This window comes from Stegodyphus dumicola, chromosome 3 (genome assembly GCF_044657685.1).
Source record: "Stegodyphus dumicola isolate Sdum_Otavi_A_Nest chromosome 3, ASM4465768v1".
NCBI classification, from domain to species: Eukaryota; Metazoa; Arthropoda; class Arachnida; order Araneae; family Eresidae; genus Stegodyphus; species Stegodyphus dumicola.
The window spans coordinates 62,396,741-62,417,550 of NC_140770.1; the positions used below are offsets into that span (position 1 = coordinate 62,396,741).

Genomic DNA, 20,810 nt, shown 5'->3' on the forward strand with positions numbered 1-20,810 from the left:
CCCTACGTTTTTTATCACAATTTTCAGTACTATTATTGCAAAAATGCATATTTTCTGCAGTTAGCGCAGTTGCGCTGAGAATCGAATCTTGTTTTTTTCCCACTGAACTTCTGGAATCTATTTCCCTTTCCAGAAAATTAATTAAATGAATGTTTATGATCTACGATTTTAAGCCGAATCGTTAGTTTGGGATTTATTTTTCTCTGTTTGTCAGTCTCGTGGTTCTGTTTCTCTTTTAAGAGCTTTGAATATTTCCGTTACGTTCCAAGAATTCATTTCCTTTCACGCGGTTTATAAACTCTAACATAAAAGAATCTGGAATACATTTAGTGGATAACGGGAAAAGCAAACTTCCATATGAATTCAGTACAATATTAAAAGTTTGCACACTGCGTACTTGGATTTCTGTTGTATCCTATACTTCCGTAATTGCTTCAAATGATAGGCCTATTTTTACAACATGCAAATTTAATTATGAGATCTTACAATAATTTTTCCCATACTATTCTTTAGAAAGTTCCACTGTTAGATCATAATTATTTCCCGATATAAATAAGTCTTGAATATTAATTAAAGTTTGTCCTTTTAAGAAAGTTTTTAGATAATTATATTTATTTACTTTAATAATAAATAAAAGTTCGTATACTGCATTCCTGATTACTTTCAACTTCAGCTCAGAGATCCATATTTTAGGAATTAAATCCTCAGTTATAGAAATAACTTATATCTATTAACTAACTTACAACAAATTATACGTTGTAAGATTTATTCCAAGTTTTTAACAGTTTATGTTTAGTTTATGTTTAGCTAAGCAAATGAAGAAAGAGCAAGTATTTGAAGTTCTACTAACTTCGTTTAGATAGCCAGATATTCTGAGCAGCGCGCGTTCGCTTTTTAAGCTACTCTCTCTCTAAGCTATTTTTACGATGGGCCATACTTTAAACCCTTGATTGCTTCGCCGTTAGTTAGCGTTAAGGGGCCAACTTTGGTAGAATCTTGATAGCTTCGGCTATATCTTCTTTAGTTTAATTAAGCTTTATTTCTTAGTATTCCAAAGTTCAAGCCCAAGTGGAGGCTTTGCTGTAAACTCTGAGAAGGAGTCAACTGTTAAATTTGTTTTGAATAATAAAAGGTAATTAACCCATCGTACGTTTACGTTTCTATCTTTTTGAACTAAGCGATTATTCGCTTACCAGTTCTCAAAGTTCCTTATTTTTAGCTGTAACTTAAAGGTTGGAATCTTACAGAATAACTGGATCCAGAAACTATGGAGTTTGTATAGGAGCCTTTAGTTTTTGAAGTAATTCTAAGTCAACAGAAGCTTTGATACCTAAAAAAAGGGAGAATTTTGCTTTGAATGCCAAGCAGTAGCATTGTCTAGATCATGATTCTCAGCCAGGAGGAAGGAGTTTCATAGTTTCAAGGGGGTAAGAGCCCGCCTTTTACTTACCTGAAAAGTATTTAGTTTTAATTTATGAATATAAGAAACTACTTATACAAGTTTTGGTATTTATCAACATTTTTGTTACTCTTGTTGTTTGCTATTTGATGTTTGTTAAACACATTAAAAATAGCCTAAATTTAAATAAATGTATATGTATTTTTTGAGTTTTGGAAATGGGTGAAATGATCGTTTACAGTAATGAAAGGGGTGCATGGGTCAGAAAAGGTTGAGAACCACTGGTAGAGCCGGGAACTGAAAAGGTATGCTTAATTACAACCTCTCTGTATGATTCTTATTTCCTTGCTAGAATTTTCGCAGTTTATGATTCCGTTGTTGGGATTTAGACCCAAAGCATATGAAAATAACTCCAGTTGAAATCACACTTTTCTAAAATAACTAACTTGGAACCTTTAAACTGCGTAAAATTTGTTAGTAAATGTTGCTGCATTTGTAATGCTGTAACTTTTATTTTAGCCGAGGAGGCAGTCTTTCTTGTACCCATTAACAGTGTCACTATCCAACAATAAAAACCAAAATTACAAACTCTAGAATAATAAATTAGTGGTAATCTGTTGAGTGTTTTGAACTTAGACTGGATTGGCGCCAACATGCCAGAATGCTGTAGTAAAAAACATTACCTCGCGTGTAAAAGACCTTTGTCGTTTAACATATCACTATAAGCTACAAGCTTTTTTCAATCACCTCGACCTAATTTAGCCGCTATTTGGAAATGAGACAAGAATTCTGCCTTACCTGCGAATGTATTTATCGGATACTAAATGTCTGAATCCCTTTGTTGCTGCAGAATGTTTGAAAACAAATATTTTAATTGAATAGCAAAGTGACATGTTACTTTTAGAAATAATTTTTAAAAAGAAGAGATAATTATTTTTAATAGCATATTTTATTTATTAATAGCAGCATTTTTATATAAATTATACTATTACACGATTTCATATCTTAAAATTATTCATTAATTTGAGAAAAGAAACATATAATATTTTGAAACTGCTTATATAAATATGTTTCTCCGAGTAAACAACTAAGATAGGATAATATAATTTCACACATTATACCAAAAATTTAATACTAGTATACAATTGCAAAATTTAAATTCAGAATTACAAGACCGTGAATGTTAACACAACAACAGTGAACCACAAAATACACTGAATACTAAATAAATCAAAAAGAATCATCCTGTTACAACTAGTTGTACAATTACTCTACAAATTCAGAGATAATGAAATCGCACTTACATGTTAATCCAAAAGTTGCGCACATTATGATTTCAAAAACTCTGGAAATTCCAGAATGAAAGTCAATGACAAATTGATTCAAACTGAAATTATGACAAATTGATAATTTGTCATAATTTTCATTTTCGAATTTTCATGCCTGAGCATTACTTCATAATGAATTCTTACAGCAAAGTGGTTCAAGTATTTAAATAGATCTTCTCAAATTTGAATCTCCCATATATTACCAAATGTTCGTGAATGTAACAACACAATGATTTTCCGCTTCGTAATCTGAATTCGAGAAAATGAAAATGTTCTCGTAAGAAATGAAGTGGTCACCCATCTCTTCTGAGTTCGTACAAAATGGATAAAGTCAGGCATAAATGCTGTAATTGACACTGCAACTGAAATTTATGCGTTGCGAAGTAATAATTGATCATAAAAACTTCTTTTGCTTGTGAAAACTCATCTCCATCTTGCACCAAACAAACGATTTTTAAAGCTAATAGGTTAGTAATGAGCAATCTACTGCAGCCTGGTAATGGTATTTATAAGATTAATGAAATTTGGTACGTAGAAATATTCGTTTTTTACCACATAACCTGTAAAAATTTTCTTTTACAAGCCATCCAACAAGCCAACATAGATGTAAACAAGCCAGCCTATATGACCAAGCTGAGACCCTACTGAGAGGTCATCAAATTCTCTAAACAGCCGGAGATAATTCAGCAACATCGATTCACAGAAGGCTGTTGCCAGCCTAAGGTGACGAGATAATGAATCAAAGTAAAGTTCATCGATGGCTTTAGAAGCTGCGGAGTGGTGACTGCAACACCTAGGACCAGCCATGATGAGGTAGATTGTCAACCATTACAATCGATAAAAATGCATCAGTCATCGAGGAAGTCATCCAAAATGAAAGATGCATCAACACGAGACACATCATGGAAGACATAAATATGGCAAAAGTGTTTACGCTAATGATTAGGATATCATAGAAAAAGTTGTTCACGTTGGCTTCCATGACTCTTGACATGGGCAATGTTCAGATCAGGCAGTTTGGAGATCAGGCCGCAGTATGATGGTCTTCTGTAAAGTTTCTCTTGGAATTGTTCAGAATGCTTTTTCATGGAGTCACCACATGCAATGAAATCTGGCTGTTTCATTTCGATCCTGTGAGCAAAAGGCTGTCGATGGAATGGACGTGCGTTCGTGTCTTGGGAAAAAAATGCTGCGGAGCAGTAAAACAAATGGATTGTAAATTGAGTGACATATTCAAAGGACCACAAAAGCAATGCTTCTACCTACATAATTTCATTTCTCTAGTGCCATTACCGAGCTAGAATGGATTGTGCATCGCTTTTCAACCGGTTTTTGTATTACGTGTAACAGTGTAAGGGTATCATTCATCGATACGGTTTGCCATTAATATTTATATTGAAATTTCTACAATTCTTGAAAATTTGATATGTGTGACAACTGGATAACCCTGTATTTACCTGTAATATATCAAATTAAATTTTAATTATCCCAGAAACATATCACATATTATAGTTGCTATGACTCAGATGCTTTTGTTATGCGACACGTAATCCAAAGAAGGAAACGATAATGAGACTAGCCTCTAAATTCGTAGTGAATGGATTTTTTCCCTCACCGCGTGCTTTCATGGTGTAATTAAAAGCACATCCGGCTGTCAAATAGAAGGTCTGGAGTGCGAATCCCGGAAAAAGAGCCCCCATTTTCTCACGTAGCTGCGAAATAAGCCTAATTACTCTATAGCAGGACCTCACGCCTTGCATTTTTTTGTGTATGCATGGGTATGCTAAAGGAGGTACTATTTACCTGACCCCACTGCTATTTGACCCAAAACTCAAAATCTACATTATATACGCCCCTGCGTCAGACATATCGAATATATTTGACAATGTGTGGATTAAAAATCGACTGTAGACTGTATACTTAACAGGAAAATTTCATACAAAGCTCTGTTATGCGACACAAGAAATCTTAAAATTTAATTTTATGTATCACAAGTAAATATGACGCAAATAAATTGTTTGCTATAATTATCTGTAGCAGGATGTTTCTTTTGCATATTTCTCCTTAAAATTGACCATTGGCACATAAGGCAGTTCGATTCTGTTTATGATATTACTCAAAAAAAATGGTCAAACTTATTATTTTGAACCAAGTACTTCCAATTAAGTATATTGCAGATAGATGATGTAAATTACTTCATTTCCTGTAATCAATAAATCATTAAATGAAAGGCAAAGAATGAAATAAATGAGAAATACTATCGTTAATTTTACTTTACTAAAACTTTTATCTAGTGGCTATTAAAATTCTTATTTAATTATTATTAAAATTCAAATTCTGGTTTATATAAATGTCATTACATTCCATCCACTCTGAAGTTAAATAAAAAGAGTATATCATGAATTAAAGAGATATTTCTTTAAAAAATATAATAAGATTCGTACAAATTTTTAATAAAAAGATTTAATTTGAGATTCATTTAAACTTTCAGTTGTTAAAGACATAAGAATTTTTTTTTATAACATACCATTCCTCTGCACAAATTAAGAGCTACAGCAGAATTTGCATGTCTCCGGAGTTTACCTCTAACCAAACAATTCTCAAGAGGCTTCTGAATTTTTTGGGAATGATTCCTTTGTACCTGGCCTCCTAAATGGTAGATTTTGAATCCTGGAGCTAACAAATTAGTTTCAGGTTCCAGTTCCATATGAAAATGTTCTCCGAAAGCTTTAAGAACGAAATGTTTAACAGTTGATGCATTTATGTCTCTTTTCTGTCGGCGATGTTTATTTAGAGACTGTGACAAGGGATTTCCAAATTCATCCACTTCAACAGGCAAGACGACTTCTTGATCTAAGAAGAGAATTCTTTGCGATTAAAGTTTAACTTTCAAAAGCAATTTACATTAACACTAAATGATAATAACAGTATAAAAACAAAGGAATTCCAAATTAAAATAAATGTTCCTACATAATTAGATGAAGACAGAGTAAAAATGAGTAGTTACAAACAATACAGTTGAAACTTTGTTGCTGCAATATCAGCATGTGATATAAGTTAACATATCAGCATGTGATATAACTTAATTGTTTTTTGAAAAGGGAATAAAAAGAACGAATACGTGGTATTATACAATTAAGGGTAACTCGAGCAAAAACAGTTAGAGCTGTACTAAATTTTCTTCGTAATGTTTGGTTATGCAAGTATAATTTTACGTGGTTTAGGGCATCAATTAATTAAAAATATTTCAAAAATACTTTCTGTAACTTGGTCCAGGATATTTTTGCTGAAGATGCGTTCTATTTTCAAAGAGAAATATTTAATATAAAAATCTTACAATATCTTTGAGAAAGCCTTTGTTCTTCATCAAAGCAGAAGGTTCATGATACTGTTCTAGATCTTGCCTGTGTGGCATGGGGTCACTCTAAATATGCGGCGAGTTGAAAGTCGAGAGTTTGGTGGTACGGAAAGAGGAAGGGGCAGACCCCCGGACCCGTCCCTCCCCGGGGATCTCTGCATCAAAATTGGGGCGGAACTGAGCAAAGTCGTAGTGTCACCTGTTTGGTGCTCAAGGCTCTTGCCGAAAGACAGGCGCAGTCTTGCTCTCCTTGCCACGACGAATTTCGTGGGCTTGTTGTGATGTTACTGTCAGACAAGTGTCATACAAGTCTATTACTCTTAATCACTGTATTCCTCTTGCGTGGTAAGAGTAGTCTGTATTACTCTTACCACACAAAACCCTAATCTAAGCTGAATCATGCCTAGACTACTAATGAAGACTTTTACTGTGCAGAAATTTGAAATCTATAAGCGAAATCTCGAAATATGTTTTGGTTGTTCAATAAACGTGGTATCTTTCTTACATAATAAACTTTGTATCATTAAGGTTAGACTCTACCTTACAAATATGCAGAACCTCTATAAATTCAAGTATGAAATAAACAAGTAGAAAATTTGAGTATGAAGCGCGAGCGACTGGTGGGTAGCAAATGACGACCAGTGCCGTTCCGGGTGACTACCTGGGCGGTGCGCCTCCCTCTCTAAGGGGCCAGAAAGGAGGTTGAACCTCCGACTCTGGTTCTAAGGAGAGGGGGGACCCGTAGTGCGACTATTATTAGAGTGGCGGAACAGGGCATGCCAAAATTGTTGTTACCTGGTATAGATGAGACGCTTTAATGATAATAGCATTTGTCGTAGAATACCTACCGATTACATTGCCGCAAACTTCTTGGCGTCACAGCACAAAACGTATTTCGCAATGGTATCAAGGCGTTTGCTGATAGAAATTTATTTATGAACATGGATATTTGCTTGAGTTATTTCTAGATTGGTATCGTTTTTAAACAAGTGCTGACAAAATGATATGCAGAAAACTCATTCGTACAAAGCAAATAATTTTAATGCTTTGTGAAATTTATTATTAATATTATTTCATTATTTATGTAAAATATTTATTTAAAATTCCAATACTAACCTTTTGTAAACTGGTTGATTATGTTATCTTTCACTTCTACGTAATGTCTTTTTACATCTTCACTTGAGAAAGCCAAGACCTGAAAATAATAGACGAAAGTAAATCTCAAATGATAAACAAAAGTAGGTATCACATTTCTTTCATCTAACTGGTTCGTACTAATAATTAATTAAATATCATAAATATAATTAAACATAGAGATCTGCACCAGAAATTAAAGAATGAAACATGCGTAACTCATTTCACCATGAGGAATTTCAAGCTTTCATATGCATCGAGCTGTACTTATCAAATATAAGAAGAAATGCAAAAAGACGGTTATTTTGATGAGCAATTAAATTAATAGACATGCTAGCGATATCGCAATCATACACTCCTGGTGAAAAGAAGAGTGCGACAAGGCACGTGACTGGAAACTCGTTAAACCTTGTACATATCATGTCTCAGAGTAACATTCCAGCTCTTCATGCACAAGACTGGAGATCTAATCTCATTTAGTCGTACCTAAACTGTCAGACTTGGAGGTATGGGACCCTCTCTCTCCGAAGTAGTGCAAAACCTAAGTTTTTCACTAGCCATCAAGTCTGTCGTGAGTATGGGGAGTCTGGTAAACCACAGCTGCCACATTTAACTGACATAATGCACAACACGCGCACCCGCGTTAACGAAAGGAGGTATCAAACGTAAGACAGGAGGTACCAAATCACTGCACAATGGGAAATTCATACAAGTGGGAAGAGCTGGAAGAATTGCAAAAATGTGAAAAGCATAGTAAACAATGGCTGGTAAGTAAAATCATTGAAGAATGCAAAGAGGAAAAACCTATGAATTAAAAGAAAGGCGAAAGGTCGGTCTAGACATCTGGACGTAGTAACATACGTTTAATTTTTTTTTATATTCGTTTCACGTTATCAAAAAGCGAACAATCAATAAATATTCAAGAACAGCTTGATGCATCTGAATACATGAGACTATACACACTCCGACTAATGTTATGCACATTTTTCTATAAGATATCAAAATTATTAAAATATATTACATATTGGCAAATAAATTTTATTGGACTGACCACACTATATATTAAAAATTCTTCAGCTTTTGATACGATACTAACAAATTAAATTAATTTTTTTAAAAACACATTAACAAGGGTATCATTCACCCTCTGCAACACATACATAGCATTTCCATTTGCACGTGTGTACGTTGCGTGTGTTTATCAGGCTAATGAAATATCTTGTGCAATATCTTGTAAACGTTACTCTACAAGTGCATTATATAAATTCTATTCATTATGTTTAATAATAGTAAACTTTAAATATTGTTAAACTTATTCTCAGCATTATAAATAGCTCTGACTTTATTCTTTTCTGATGATAAGTAGAATTTGAAATCATGTCAAAACCTTTTTTGAAAACAAAAAGGCTGATGAACGAAATCTTTGTGTTAAAAGCATGTTAACTGCAAAATGCAAGTCTTATATACTGGTAATTCATTAAATATACACTGAACAAAACGGATACGTCAGTTTGATATAGGAAAATTACTTTCAATATGGAGTATGATCTTTCCTAAAAGAAATAAAACACATGCAGCGATGTGCGATGCTGTTGACTGTACGGTCTATCTGTTCCTTAGGAAATGAGAACCATTGCTCTTGAAAATCAGTTGTAAGCATGATAAGAGTATGAAGAGGAAGACTGAGAGCAGCTATACGTCCCAACATCCTTAGCATCCTAAACATGCTCGATAAGGATACGGTGCTAGAGCTGGCCATTCCATGCGCTGAATTGTTGGCTGCTGAAGATTATGATTCATGATGCGGGCCGTATGCGGTTTAGTGTTGTCATTCTGCAGCAAGAAATTATCATCTATTGCTCAGGAATAAGGGCGCACATTAGCATCAAGGATGTCATCTCTATAGTCTCATCTCTCCCTGAGCATTCATGGTTGCAAGGGAAAGGTAGGAGGTCTGTTTGGTTTGGTTAGATTTATTGAGATTACTCAAAGCACACTACATCTACCTGCCTATCTATCTCTGTATGCCTTCGTAGAGGAATTTATAAGTGAAAGTGGCTCGCATACACGTTACACATGGGGAAAACCACGAAACCATCCATGCAGCCAGCCCGTTCGCGGGATTCGAACCTCGGACCGAACTACCAGTGTTCAGCTATTTTACAGCTCGGCCGCTGATGGACCTGGTATGGAGGTCTGTGCGTCCAACCCAAAGGGATACCATCTCAAACACAGACACTGCGTCCTCCGTATGCATCTCTTTCACAGATGTTTGATGGATGATAACAGATTCCAGGTTCTCCCCAAATAAAATAAGCCCACTATCGCTTTGAAGGGTAAACTAAAGAGAATAGCCCTCCATTGATCAGCTATCTAGTGGACATGTTGACGTGCTCACCTCAAACGTTCCTTTATATGACGTAACGTGAGCAGCAAGCAAATGTCTGGTCGCCTCGCGCACAGACCTCCTTCTTGAAGTCCTCTACGCGCGGTTGACGTTCACACTAACTTTCCAGTGACTGCAGCAAGGGAGGATCTGAGTTGAATCGGAGTTGAAGTTCTATACCTTCGTGCGCATAACAACAAATATCGGTCATTAGCGGTTGGCCGTCCTTGACTGAAGCTCCTGGATGCCGAATTTATGGCAGAAATTGTTGCCAAAGTCTATGAACTACAGAATGATTCACATTTAGCCCATCTGAGCACCTCTTTCTGACTTTTTCCTGCCCCTAGTGTCCCAAAAGCTCTCCATCGCAGTTCTTCAGGCAAATAATGCCTGGAGGTCCATTGTTACAAATTGGCTATTCCCGATTTTTTAGCTCACTATAACTCAGTATTTCCTTATGAAATTTGCAGGCTTACTCTGAAATATGCAATTTTATTCTCCTCTCGGATGACGTATTTCGATTGCAGCTCCACTTATTTGCATGTTGCAGTTCTACTCAGCAATTCTTATTCCACAACATATTCAGATTTTATATGGATTGGCTTATTTTTTAACTAGTTATCACTATTTTTGTGATTTTTCATTAATTTGTTTTAAACCAGTGTATTAGGGAAGCAGAAGTTGAAATAAATATAAGCCTATTCTGAAGATTGTTTCACCGCCGCAAATAAAACAAACAGCAAAAGAAATGCTCTTTGAACACTGATTGTTCAATTATTTGATTAATATAGTTTTTGAAAGTAATAATAATGATAAATGGCGATTAAGAGAGGATTTTGTATTAAACTCTGTACGGTATACAGATTACCTTAATTTCACGTATCTGACAGTTTTCAGAAAATGACTTTAAGTTTGAAAATGAGAAAGATAAGAAATAAAAAATAATGTAAGGAAACAAAATAGTTATAAGGCCGCCAAATTCTACAAGTTTATTTAACTTCAATTTTTATATTTTAAATATTTAAGGAGAAAAATCAGTAACCAATAATTTTTAAAACAGAATCATTTATCTAGGAGTAATTTACTGGTTTTATATCAAACACTTATCTTCTTTTTCCATCGCTTTAATAGAAGGTATAAAGGACAGAACGATGTGGAAATGGGCATACTTTTGGAGGTGTTGAACCATCGTCATTTCAGCCTCTAAAATTCATCAAGATAAGAAGCTTGACTTGTTTTCGCTTAATGACACATAACTGGCGGTTGTCAAACGGAGGTTTGACGAAATCAAATGTTCATCATTTGGAGGTGATAGTTTTCAGCCTTTAGGCGTACATTTAATCAAACCCATTTTTTTCCTTTATTAGAAAATGGTATTACAAGAATGCCCCAAAAGCGAATTGATTAATAGCTTTTACAGTTAAGGAATGTATGAGTATTTAAAGAAGTATCTTGATGTATATAAATGGAAATTTCATGCATTATCAAAAAGCCATAAAATAAAAACTTGAAGGTAGAAGTTAATTACCAGAATTATAGATTCATCACAATTTCACCACTGCTTGAATTTAAAGTTTCTCATTTAATTTTAAGAGACTAAAGTTACTGAATGAGATAAAGACAGGGAGTCTTGTAGAAAGAATTAAAAGAAAAGAAGATTTAAAGATCATTCATATATTCATTTCAATTAATTATTGAAAGGAAAATACCGTTAAACAGACAGAAAGCACGCTTTAAAATAACACAAAAATCTAATCTTTAATTGAAGTTATAGATTGCCAGAAAAGTTCTGTGTCTTCCACGCGAGCATTACATATGTCTCTTTTCTTCAAACAGTAAATATACACTTCCAAAATTAATCGGCTTTTATGTTTTAAATTCACGTAATACTGTAATCAAGTAATCATTAAGTAATCATCCCTTTAATATTGTAACACTAAAACAGCAAAAACGATAGCAATAATTACATAATCAAATTTTAACAGTTCAAAATGTATGCAGTTCCTCTAGCGGCAAAATTTAATAGCGGCAAATTTAGTCAATATCATTGGTACTGTACAATGGTTATGTTTATTATGTAACACCTTAACCATCCTGCGAACTATTCAACAAGATTTATTTTTTATGTATATTCTCATCACTTTCGATGGAAACAAAGGAAAACTAAAACTGAAATAGCGCTAGGTTCGGCATGGATCCTTTTTGTATCCTTATCAAAACTCTGTTTCAACAATATAATTTGTATATATTCATAATTTTATGCAATAGTTGCTGTTTATTTTGAAAGGGATAACTCTATGTAAATTAAAACAAGTTTAATAAACGAACTACAACTTTTCCGTACGCATATCATACTATTTGCGTTAAACATTTTGTGAATATTTTGCGAAATATTAGCGTCTCCTTGTATATCTAATTTTTTATCATCTTTTTATATGCCATGTTCAAACTGCATGATCTTTAATACTTAATGTAGAATGTTTGAAGCTTCGGTGTTTTTTAAAACGGGCGCCTATTTTGCTCTGCTTTCGAGACAGAAATACTAACTTTGTCTGTTCGCCGCTAAGGAGTGCTTCATTTGTCTTAAATCCAAGAGCACATACTGTATATTACAGACTGTAAGACGATCCGAGAGATAATTTTTGCTGCAAATTTCAACCAAAATTAAAACCTGCAGTGTCAGCCGAACTTTGCCAAAATTACGAATAATTGATCATCTAACTTTGACTTATCAAATAAGCTGAAGGTAAGTGCCCATTCACCTCTAACTTGCATTTCAAAAATAGGGGTGAGAGCACTTAGAGAGAAGGGACATTTTTGGTGCATATTTGTTTTCCCCTCTCATTCCTCCAAAACTTTGGGCTTGAGTATCATTTGGCGCTTTGTTAATAGATAGAGCAATTATTGTTTGGTTCTCAGTCATGATAACCATTTTTAGGTAGTCACAAGATTCTTTCCTTTCACTTGCGCTCTTACGTATAAATGTGAAATATTTTTCATTGCTGTTATATACAGAATGATGTTTGGACAAAAAAGAACTGCATTTTCTGCTAGCCTTAAAGTTATCACATTCGCTTAGTAATGCTATGGACGGAACTGAAGATGATAATATCTAAGTGGCAGATAACAACTATGTTAATGGTGAAATGGATGCTGATGAGATTCACCCGCACTTAGTTCATACAAAACTTCAGATAACTGCTAGAAAATTCTGAGCCAGACACTGATACTAAGAAATCTGAGTGATGCATAGTAGGATTAAAAAAGGTAAAACAAATATTTTTTAAAATTATTTAACTGTAACACCATTTTTGTTATCAAATTATTTGTATACCATATTTGAGCTTGCATTTAGCAGAGCCTCAGACTTCAGTAGTAAAACTAAGTTCACAAATTTCAAATTTACGATTTAGACACGGAATTACGTAATTGTATTCTTATTGACAGAACCAGCAACTGCAGCATTTTAGTCGAAGAGTAGAAAAATATACTATAACGGCTTCAAGAAAGAAAGAAATTTACATCAATAAAAGCTGTGACTTTTTATGAGTGGCTTTATTTGGTAACTGCCTTCTTTTTAAGTCTTGAACCATACTTATTAAGTGATGCACAAATGATTACAGATAAGCGGATCTACATAATGAAGAGGAAAAAATTCCTATAAAATTAATTAACTTTCTATTATGTTCCCACTTTTCATTTTAATGTCCATCCTATATTAAACGAACATAAATTACTGTTTCGAAAGAAAGGACGTGACCCTGCTATACATAAGGCGAAGAACAATTTTCTTTGTTACAAGCTGTAATCGAAATTAAGCGCCCTCTGGTGATGACATGTAATAAACAGAATACCCGTTGTGATGTGAATGATAAGATTCGGGGAAGAACATATTCTGATTTAGCTTTATTTGTTTCCGAACGTTTACCCTCCCGTTGAGGGTAAACACGACGTGAAAATATCTGTTCTACCAGATACAATATCTCTGAATTATTTAACTACTAGGGAGGCATTACATTAGGTATGGAATTTGGCGAATGCGGGAACTGCAAGTATATGTCCTACTTAAAAGAAAATTTCCAAAGCAAGATAATCAATTGAAGCTATATAAGAATATTTATGCTCTTGGCCTGCATTTTAACTGTCCGATGAGGAAAGGAGCGGAAAGAAAACCTTGTGGGGGAGCAAGAAAAGAATAATTAAAAAGAAAATCTTTTCCTCGGAATTCGAAATATTTGAAAACAAAATTTACGTTTAAGCTACTCTGTATATTTAGGTGGCTCATGTGTACCAAATGAAGTTGTGTCGTTCTTATTAGCGTTTATCTTATGATAGTGGAAAACACGTTAAAAACTTTGTTTTAACTTCTGTTGTCAATAATGAATACATTATTGTCGACCTTTTTTTTTTTTACTTAACGAATATTTTGCACCATTCACCAAAGAATTGATTGAAATAAACAGCAAATTAAAAAAGTAAATGAATATGTTGGATTAAGTGCAATCTTATTTACTGTATGAAAACAAAACTGAGAAAAAATCTTGGAGGGTAATATTATTGACAACAAGTAAAACTTATAGTATAATACAGAAGATGATACTTCGAGATATTAAATTTATTTTATTTAATTTCTTAATTTTAGTTTATTATTCTTTATCTTATTCAATTTGGTTAATTAATGAAAAAAAATGTTTTGTGTCTTTCATTTACTTTATTTAATTTCTTTATTCAAAGTCAGCTGTATTTTAATTTATCTTATTCTCTTATTTAATGGAAGACGATACTTCATATTTCTCGTTTAGTTGTAGATGAAGAAAGTGATAGTGGTGAATTGTTGAAAGAACGTCTGCTAAAATAAAATCTACACAAATTGTCTTCGTTTTCTGAGTTTTATATGGCGTCTTGTTGTTTCTCAGTATAATAAAATCCCGATCATTTCGATCGATGATCGATTTTCATCATCGATTTGTTATCCGATATTCTGTTTTATGTGGTGTATTATGAAAATTTAATTCATGATAGATATTCCTAAGGCTGTAAATACTGTATTGCTTGTTCCGTTCAATAATTTTTGTAGGCAGTGATTTCAAATGGACAGCATTTTTTTTTTTTTTTTTTTTTTTTTTTTTTTTTTTTTTTTTAGCTCCAAGGGCGTTAGCCCAGAAGGGCTATTAATTTCGTTTTGGCATTTTGCATTGGTTCAATATAAATATCGGTTCACTTTTCAAATTGTTGCCACCAAATATTAGATTATGTTTTAAGAAATTAAATAAGGAAGAATCTGCATGAATGTATGCATGTTTCTTGCATGGTGATAAAACAACGGTACCTAGGGCCATCAAATTTTTAATAATGTAATCTTCCACCGAATGTGGGCATCTGGAAGCCCTAATATGGAATTTGTTTTATTATCTATTTCATATTTTGTAAACCGTTAACGAATTTTTGACTAACAAACTCAACGATTTTAAAGCGAGCAATGGCAACACTGTACGAAAAAAAAAAAAAAAAAAAAAGTACATTTTTATCTCCAGCGCGCGAGACTCTGCGTCGGAAATTCTAAAGATTGAACTGAATTTGATGGTTTAGATGCGAAGAACATGATATTTAACAGATAAAGGTAACACACAAAACGCCCCTTTAGGCGTAATATTAAACCTGAAAGCTTCCAAATAGCGTTTCTGATAACTTTCAAATAAAATTACAGCATCATAAAAATTTAAAACTGCTTGCTGATTTCAGTGGGCGATAGTTACGCTTGTTCTAAATTACACAAAGTTTGTAATTAAATTTTGTTTCTTGTTTAGTGGGTCAGCTTACCCGATTTATTTTTGGTGTACCTTAAATACATCGTTTTGATTTCCAGATTTATGATTTGAGAAGAACCATTGAATGAGAGCAAGTTCATGACAAATTAAAGTTATATGCTCAGAAAGTTTCTCAGATTGCAAAAGAGGAATAATAAAAAAACATTTTAGTAGTAATTTGCAACATCCTACTTAATAACAATTAAAATGACCTGTTCATATTAAGAATTATAGTAAAGATCTCTCATCTTTAAGAATAAGTAATTTGGGCTGAGATTGGAATGTAAATGAATTGCAACGTAATACAAGTCATACAAGTGGTTGATGATTTTAAACAAATATTAATATAATTGAAAATATCAAGCTATAATGAATTTTCAAGCATTTCAGAAAAAAAAAGGGCTTAAAATCATTTAAGGAAAAAGAGAGAGAAATACTAAGAATTGCGGATTCAATGAAGTAAAGAAAGAGGTCTCATCAAGTCTGATGAAAAGTATCGAACATTTGAAGTGGGAATTTACTCTTTCAGTTAAAAAGGAAAAGAAAACACATACTGTTGCCAAAATGCAAAATGATAAAAACTTTTCCAAATGGCTTTAAAAGAGTGGAAGGTTCTATGGAAACCAGCCAGACGTATGACAAATTTCATCTCTAGCTTAGTTTAAGAAGTTGAAAGCCAGCTCGTTCGTTATAAATACATCAGTATAACTGACATGTGGAAAGATGGCCCTTGACTGGAGACGCTGTGTGACACGTAATTAGGAGAACGTCACCAGGACGTGTAGGGGGGTAACATCAAAGCTTGCGGCATCGAATCTTGGAAACCCTGCCAAAGATGTTATGCTTTCAGGTAACACGATACCTTCCTGACCTTGTTTTCATGGGAAATTACTTCTACACTAAGCGGCTTTCTTAGATTCGTGAATCACTCCTTCTTTTAATACTTGAGACAGTGTTATAAGTCATTCTTATCCGTAAATCTTTAAGAATTAAATAATACAATGAACTCTAAAGAGAGGGAATCTTAAATTAAGAGTTAAATTACGAAAGGAGAAAATTACTTGTTACAGGTAGCTCGGCTGTATAAAACAATGATTCGATTTTCTCAGTATTGGTGTTCTCTACGATGGCTTACAGAATTATGGAATATTGAAAACGAAGATCAAATATTATTTTGACGTTGTGAAGCAATTAGAAGGCAAACAATTAATGAGCAATTAATAAATAATTAATGAGCACATAAGGCAAATAATTAATGTAATATTATATAAAATCAAGAAATACTCTAAAGATCTCGTAAAGTAGTCCAAGCTATATTATTAGTACAAAAATTCTAACGTAACAATTTGAGCGACATTTTATGGAAACTGTTTGCTGGATCTGGATGATTAACGGTCCAGCACCTACACGCCGAATCATCCGGTTTCAGTACGATGGAGCGCCTGCACATCTTAGCAGCACTATGTGATAATACTTCAATATGACATATCTTGATTGCTGGATTGGCAGAGGCGGACCAGTCGCATGCCCACCGCGATCTCCCGACTTCATTTTCCTGGATTTATGCCTGTGGAGATACATGAAGTCCATGGTGTACAAGATGACAGTAACCTGGACATGAATTTCGCCGCCAGTATCTCGGAAGCGGCGGCACGTGTCCGTGACACAGCTGCCCATTTTGAACGGGTCCGTGAATCCATGTGTCGACGTTGACAAGCATACAATTTGGCAAATGGAAGAAATTTTGAACATCTTCTATGATTTAACCGGCACGTGTCCGTGACACAGCTGCCCATTTTGAACGGGTCCGTGAATCCACGTGTTGACGTTGACAAGCATACAATTTGGCAAATGGAAGAAATTTAGAACATCTTCTATGATTTAACCGGCACGTGTCCGTGACACAGCTGCCCATTTTGAACGGGTCCGTGAATCCATGTGTCGACGTTGACAAGCATACAATTTGGCAAATGGAAGAAATTTTGAACATCTTCTATGATTTAACCGGCACGTGTCCGTGACACAGCTGCCCATTTTGAACGGGTCCGTGAATCCACGTGTCGACGTTGACAAGCATACAATTTGGCAAATGGAAGAAATTTTGAACATCTTCTATGATTTAACCATATTCTTTAATAAAAGTCATATTAATACCTCTTTCGAAATTCTTTCTTTCCACCCCTCTACGTTTGCGAATATTGCCCTCTAGCGGTCACCGTTCGCATTTTTGGACACAAGTTCCTATGTAAATCTTATTTGTCATGGTATGACAGACCAACGCGTTAAGCTTGGAAACGACCTTTTGAGACACCCTGCATATATCAACACAGCTTATAAAAAGCGTGTTCAAATTTTCCTTAAGCTTTTCCAAGAGCTTAGAAAAGCACTCAAAATGATTAAAAGACTGAAATGCATTTTTTTTCTCAAAACTTAAAACTAAACAGAAAAGTTATAAAATATATGTTTTTCAGATGATCTTTAAGAGCTTAGAAGCATGGAAATGTTTGGAGTGTTAAATAAATGAGTATCTTTATTTGAAAATTTTTCAGTTATTTTAAAAGACCGAAAAATATTAATTTCCCATAGCTTAAAATTAACCATAATGCTTTAAAAATATACGTTTCTAATGTAATCTTCAGGAACTCAGAAAACGTGGAACTAAAATTAATTCTGATTCAATACTTCCAAATAGTTTTAAGAACCTGACTTCTTTAAGTATGGATGTATCCGTCGAGGAATCCTGCATTTAAAAACTAGTTGATCTGTGAGTTGATACAATGATGAGAGTGATATTACCATAATCCAATGAACTGGCTCATTTTTTAAATCATCATTAGACAGAAAAGTGATTCGCATAACAGAAATTGAGATAAATTGCTGCTTGCCAAGTGAAGGAGCTATTTAAATTGTGGCAGTTCATACAAGATGAAAAAGACACCGAAGAAAAAAATGTTAGAATCTTCAGTTGCCAAGAGTGCTTATCAGTAATGAAGTGAGTACTCAAATTATTATTTTATGTAAAAGAGAAAGAAGATTTCTAAAGAATGGCTGCTCTGAGAGAAGAAATATTCATTTGCATCGAAACTATAAAGCGATCCAAATGATACCATTGGTGGTATAGTAGTCAACAACATTGAAAGAATTAAGCCGAACAGTTTTTATATAACGTAAAGAATGCTGAAGTACCTGTCTGGTACATGATGATTCTCCACACCCAGGATTTGGTGATCGGATCCACTATATACCACAGTCGCCCTTTAAAAGGAGGAGTACAAAAGGTATTTCTCCGGCCTTCTTGGCATGCCTTCGTGATGTGGTGGTCTGCGCGCTGGGCGCGTATTCCAGAGGTCCGTGGTTCGATTCCTGGCAAAGACGTTGCTACTTTTTCATCTTTCATGCTTTCAAAAAAATCCTAATGTCTCCACAGTGGTGCCCGAACTAAAAGGGTGTTGGTTGATCATTTTCTTCACCTTGGATTTGGCGATTGGGTCCTCTAAAAACCTCAGTCGCACTTTAAAAGGGGGGATATATAAGGTATTTCTCCCGCCTTCTTGAAATACCTTCGTGGTGTGGTGGTCTGCACGCTGAGCGCGTATTCCAGAGGTCCACGGTTCGATTTCCGGCGAAGGGGGTTGCATATTTTTCCTATTTTCTGCTTTCAAAATACCTAATGTCTCTACAATATAAATGTACCACATTTATTCGAAATACAGCAGCTAAGAATAGGGCAAAGTCAGTCATAAAATAAAATTCAATCATCCCAACAAAAATATAGAAATAAAAGCCCACAAGACTTTTGCAGTTGTCTACATGCTGTGTACATACACTCAAAACTTGTCAAAGAATTATAGTTTTCCCTTTTCGGACGTAAAACTTATAACTAGCATTATATTATAGGTATAGTATGAAACTACTAAATCATATGTATACTCCACCGCTTTCTATCCCCTGTGACCAACATGTTATTAATATGTTAAAGTCAGTGAATCATAGTCTTGAAACTTTCTCATTCGTGGGTGGGACTAACATAATGACCCATTTTAATCTTCGTATTTATTCGCTTTCGATATCTATACAGTGATTAGTATGACATTTTATGTTACGAAAGTTCAACAGCTAATGCAGTGGCTTCCAGTTTTTTGTAAATCCCTACTCATAATTATATATACCATAAACCAACGAAATAAAATACAATTTTCACCACAGAAATAAAACCTTGTAAATGTTAAAATTCTATTTCAATTGTTACCGAATTTTAAATCTGTTTTGGTAACAGTAATTTTAACTGGTAATATTTCTCTGCGAGATTTTGCTGCTAATGCAATGATGCAAAATGTATGCTGTCAGCAGCCATTGGTTAACGAAACCATTTATGTTTGAAAGTTAAAGTACCATGTTGCCAGCCAAATATTCTCGGTACTGAATTTTGCTGCCACGGAAGTCAAAATGTTAGTCTCCGAAACAATAGAAACAGTTGCTTTCGACTGTTTACGATCATTCAGAAGTGTCAAATAAAGACTGAAATATAAGCATAAACTTGACAGCCATTTTTAGAACAACAATGAAAACTCTGTTCACGAGTTTGCGAACAATGACACTCTTTAAGCACAACCCTTCCACTTCGATAAATTTATTGATACCATTCTTCTATAAGCCACTTAACAAAGTAGAAAATTAAACAACCGAACGCTAACTCTTCTGTTAAGTCACTGAACTAAACACAGAAAGGCGCAATTTAAATTCTTAGACAAACGATCGTACCGAAGAACTCATGAGAAAAACCAGAGATCTGGTAATAACTGTCTCACGCTTTTGCGGTAAATTTGTTAGCTTTCAAAAAGGTGTTTAAACTCGCCAATAAATCAAACAGTTAGTTTATGAAAGGAAGCAGGGTATTAGAATCTCATGCCAGCACCTTAAAACTTCATACAGATTCATGCCTTTAATAAGATTCTTTGTTGGCGCACCCACATTGCTAAACGAGTCTAGTAACTTTTATAGCAATAGCTGATGAATTCAAACCGCCCACGTATGATAAATCTCCATGCACGCCCAACCATTAATTCGAGCATTGTTGTTGTGAACAATTACAAAACTCAACAAATGCTCTAATTTTAAAGTTGTATTTTTTATATTTCTCTGATACATTTTAAAAATTAAAGACTAGAAAGCAACAGAATCTTGAAAAATACAGGCTAAATGCTGTACTTATTTTTAGAGGTCAAGTTCAAACACTTGACCATCATTTGCAGATAATCGAATGCCATAATTTATTTCCTGTAAGCTGCATACTAAAACTGAAGTTCTTTTTAATATATTGGATGCGAAACTTTAGACGACGATCACAAAATTCGAGCGAATGCACTTTTATTTTAAGTCCAAATAAAGGTAATAAATA

At 34.2% G+C, this 20,810-nt stretch overlaps 1 protein-coding gene across 2 annotated transcripts in view; it reads right to left on the bottom strand.

The window, feature by feature from the left end:
• The window catches only part of LOC118184121 (A disintegrin and metalloproteinase with thrombospondin motifs 16-like), a 132,324-nt gene that overhangs the window by 76,646 nt on the left and 34,868 nt on the right, over positions 1 to 20,810 (bottom strand). For both annotated transcript variants that reach the window (XM_035353771.2, XM_035353773.2), the window contains exons 2-3: positions 7,202 to 7,280; positions 5,255 to 5,580 (exon numbers count right to left, since the gene is read on the bottom strand). In XM_035353771.2, coding sequence (XP_035209662.1) covers positions 5,255 to 5,580; positions 7,202 to 7,280 — 405 coding nt within the window. The remainder of the gene's footprint in view (positions 1 to 5,254; positions 5,581 to 7,201; positions 7,281 to 20,810) is intronic.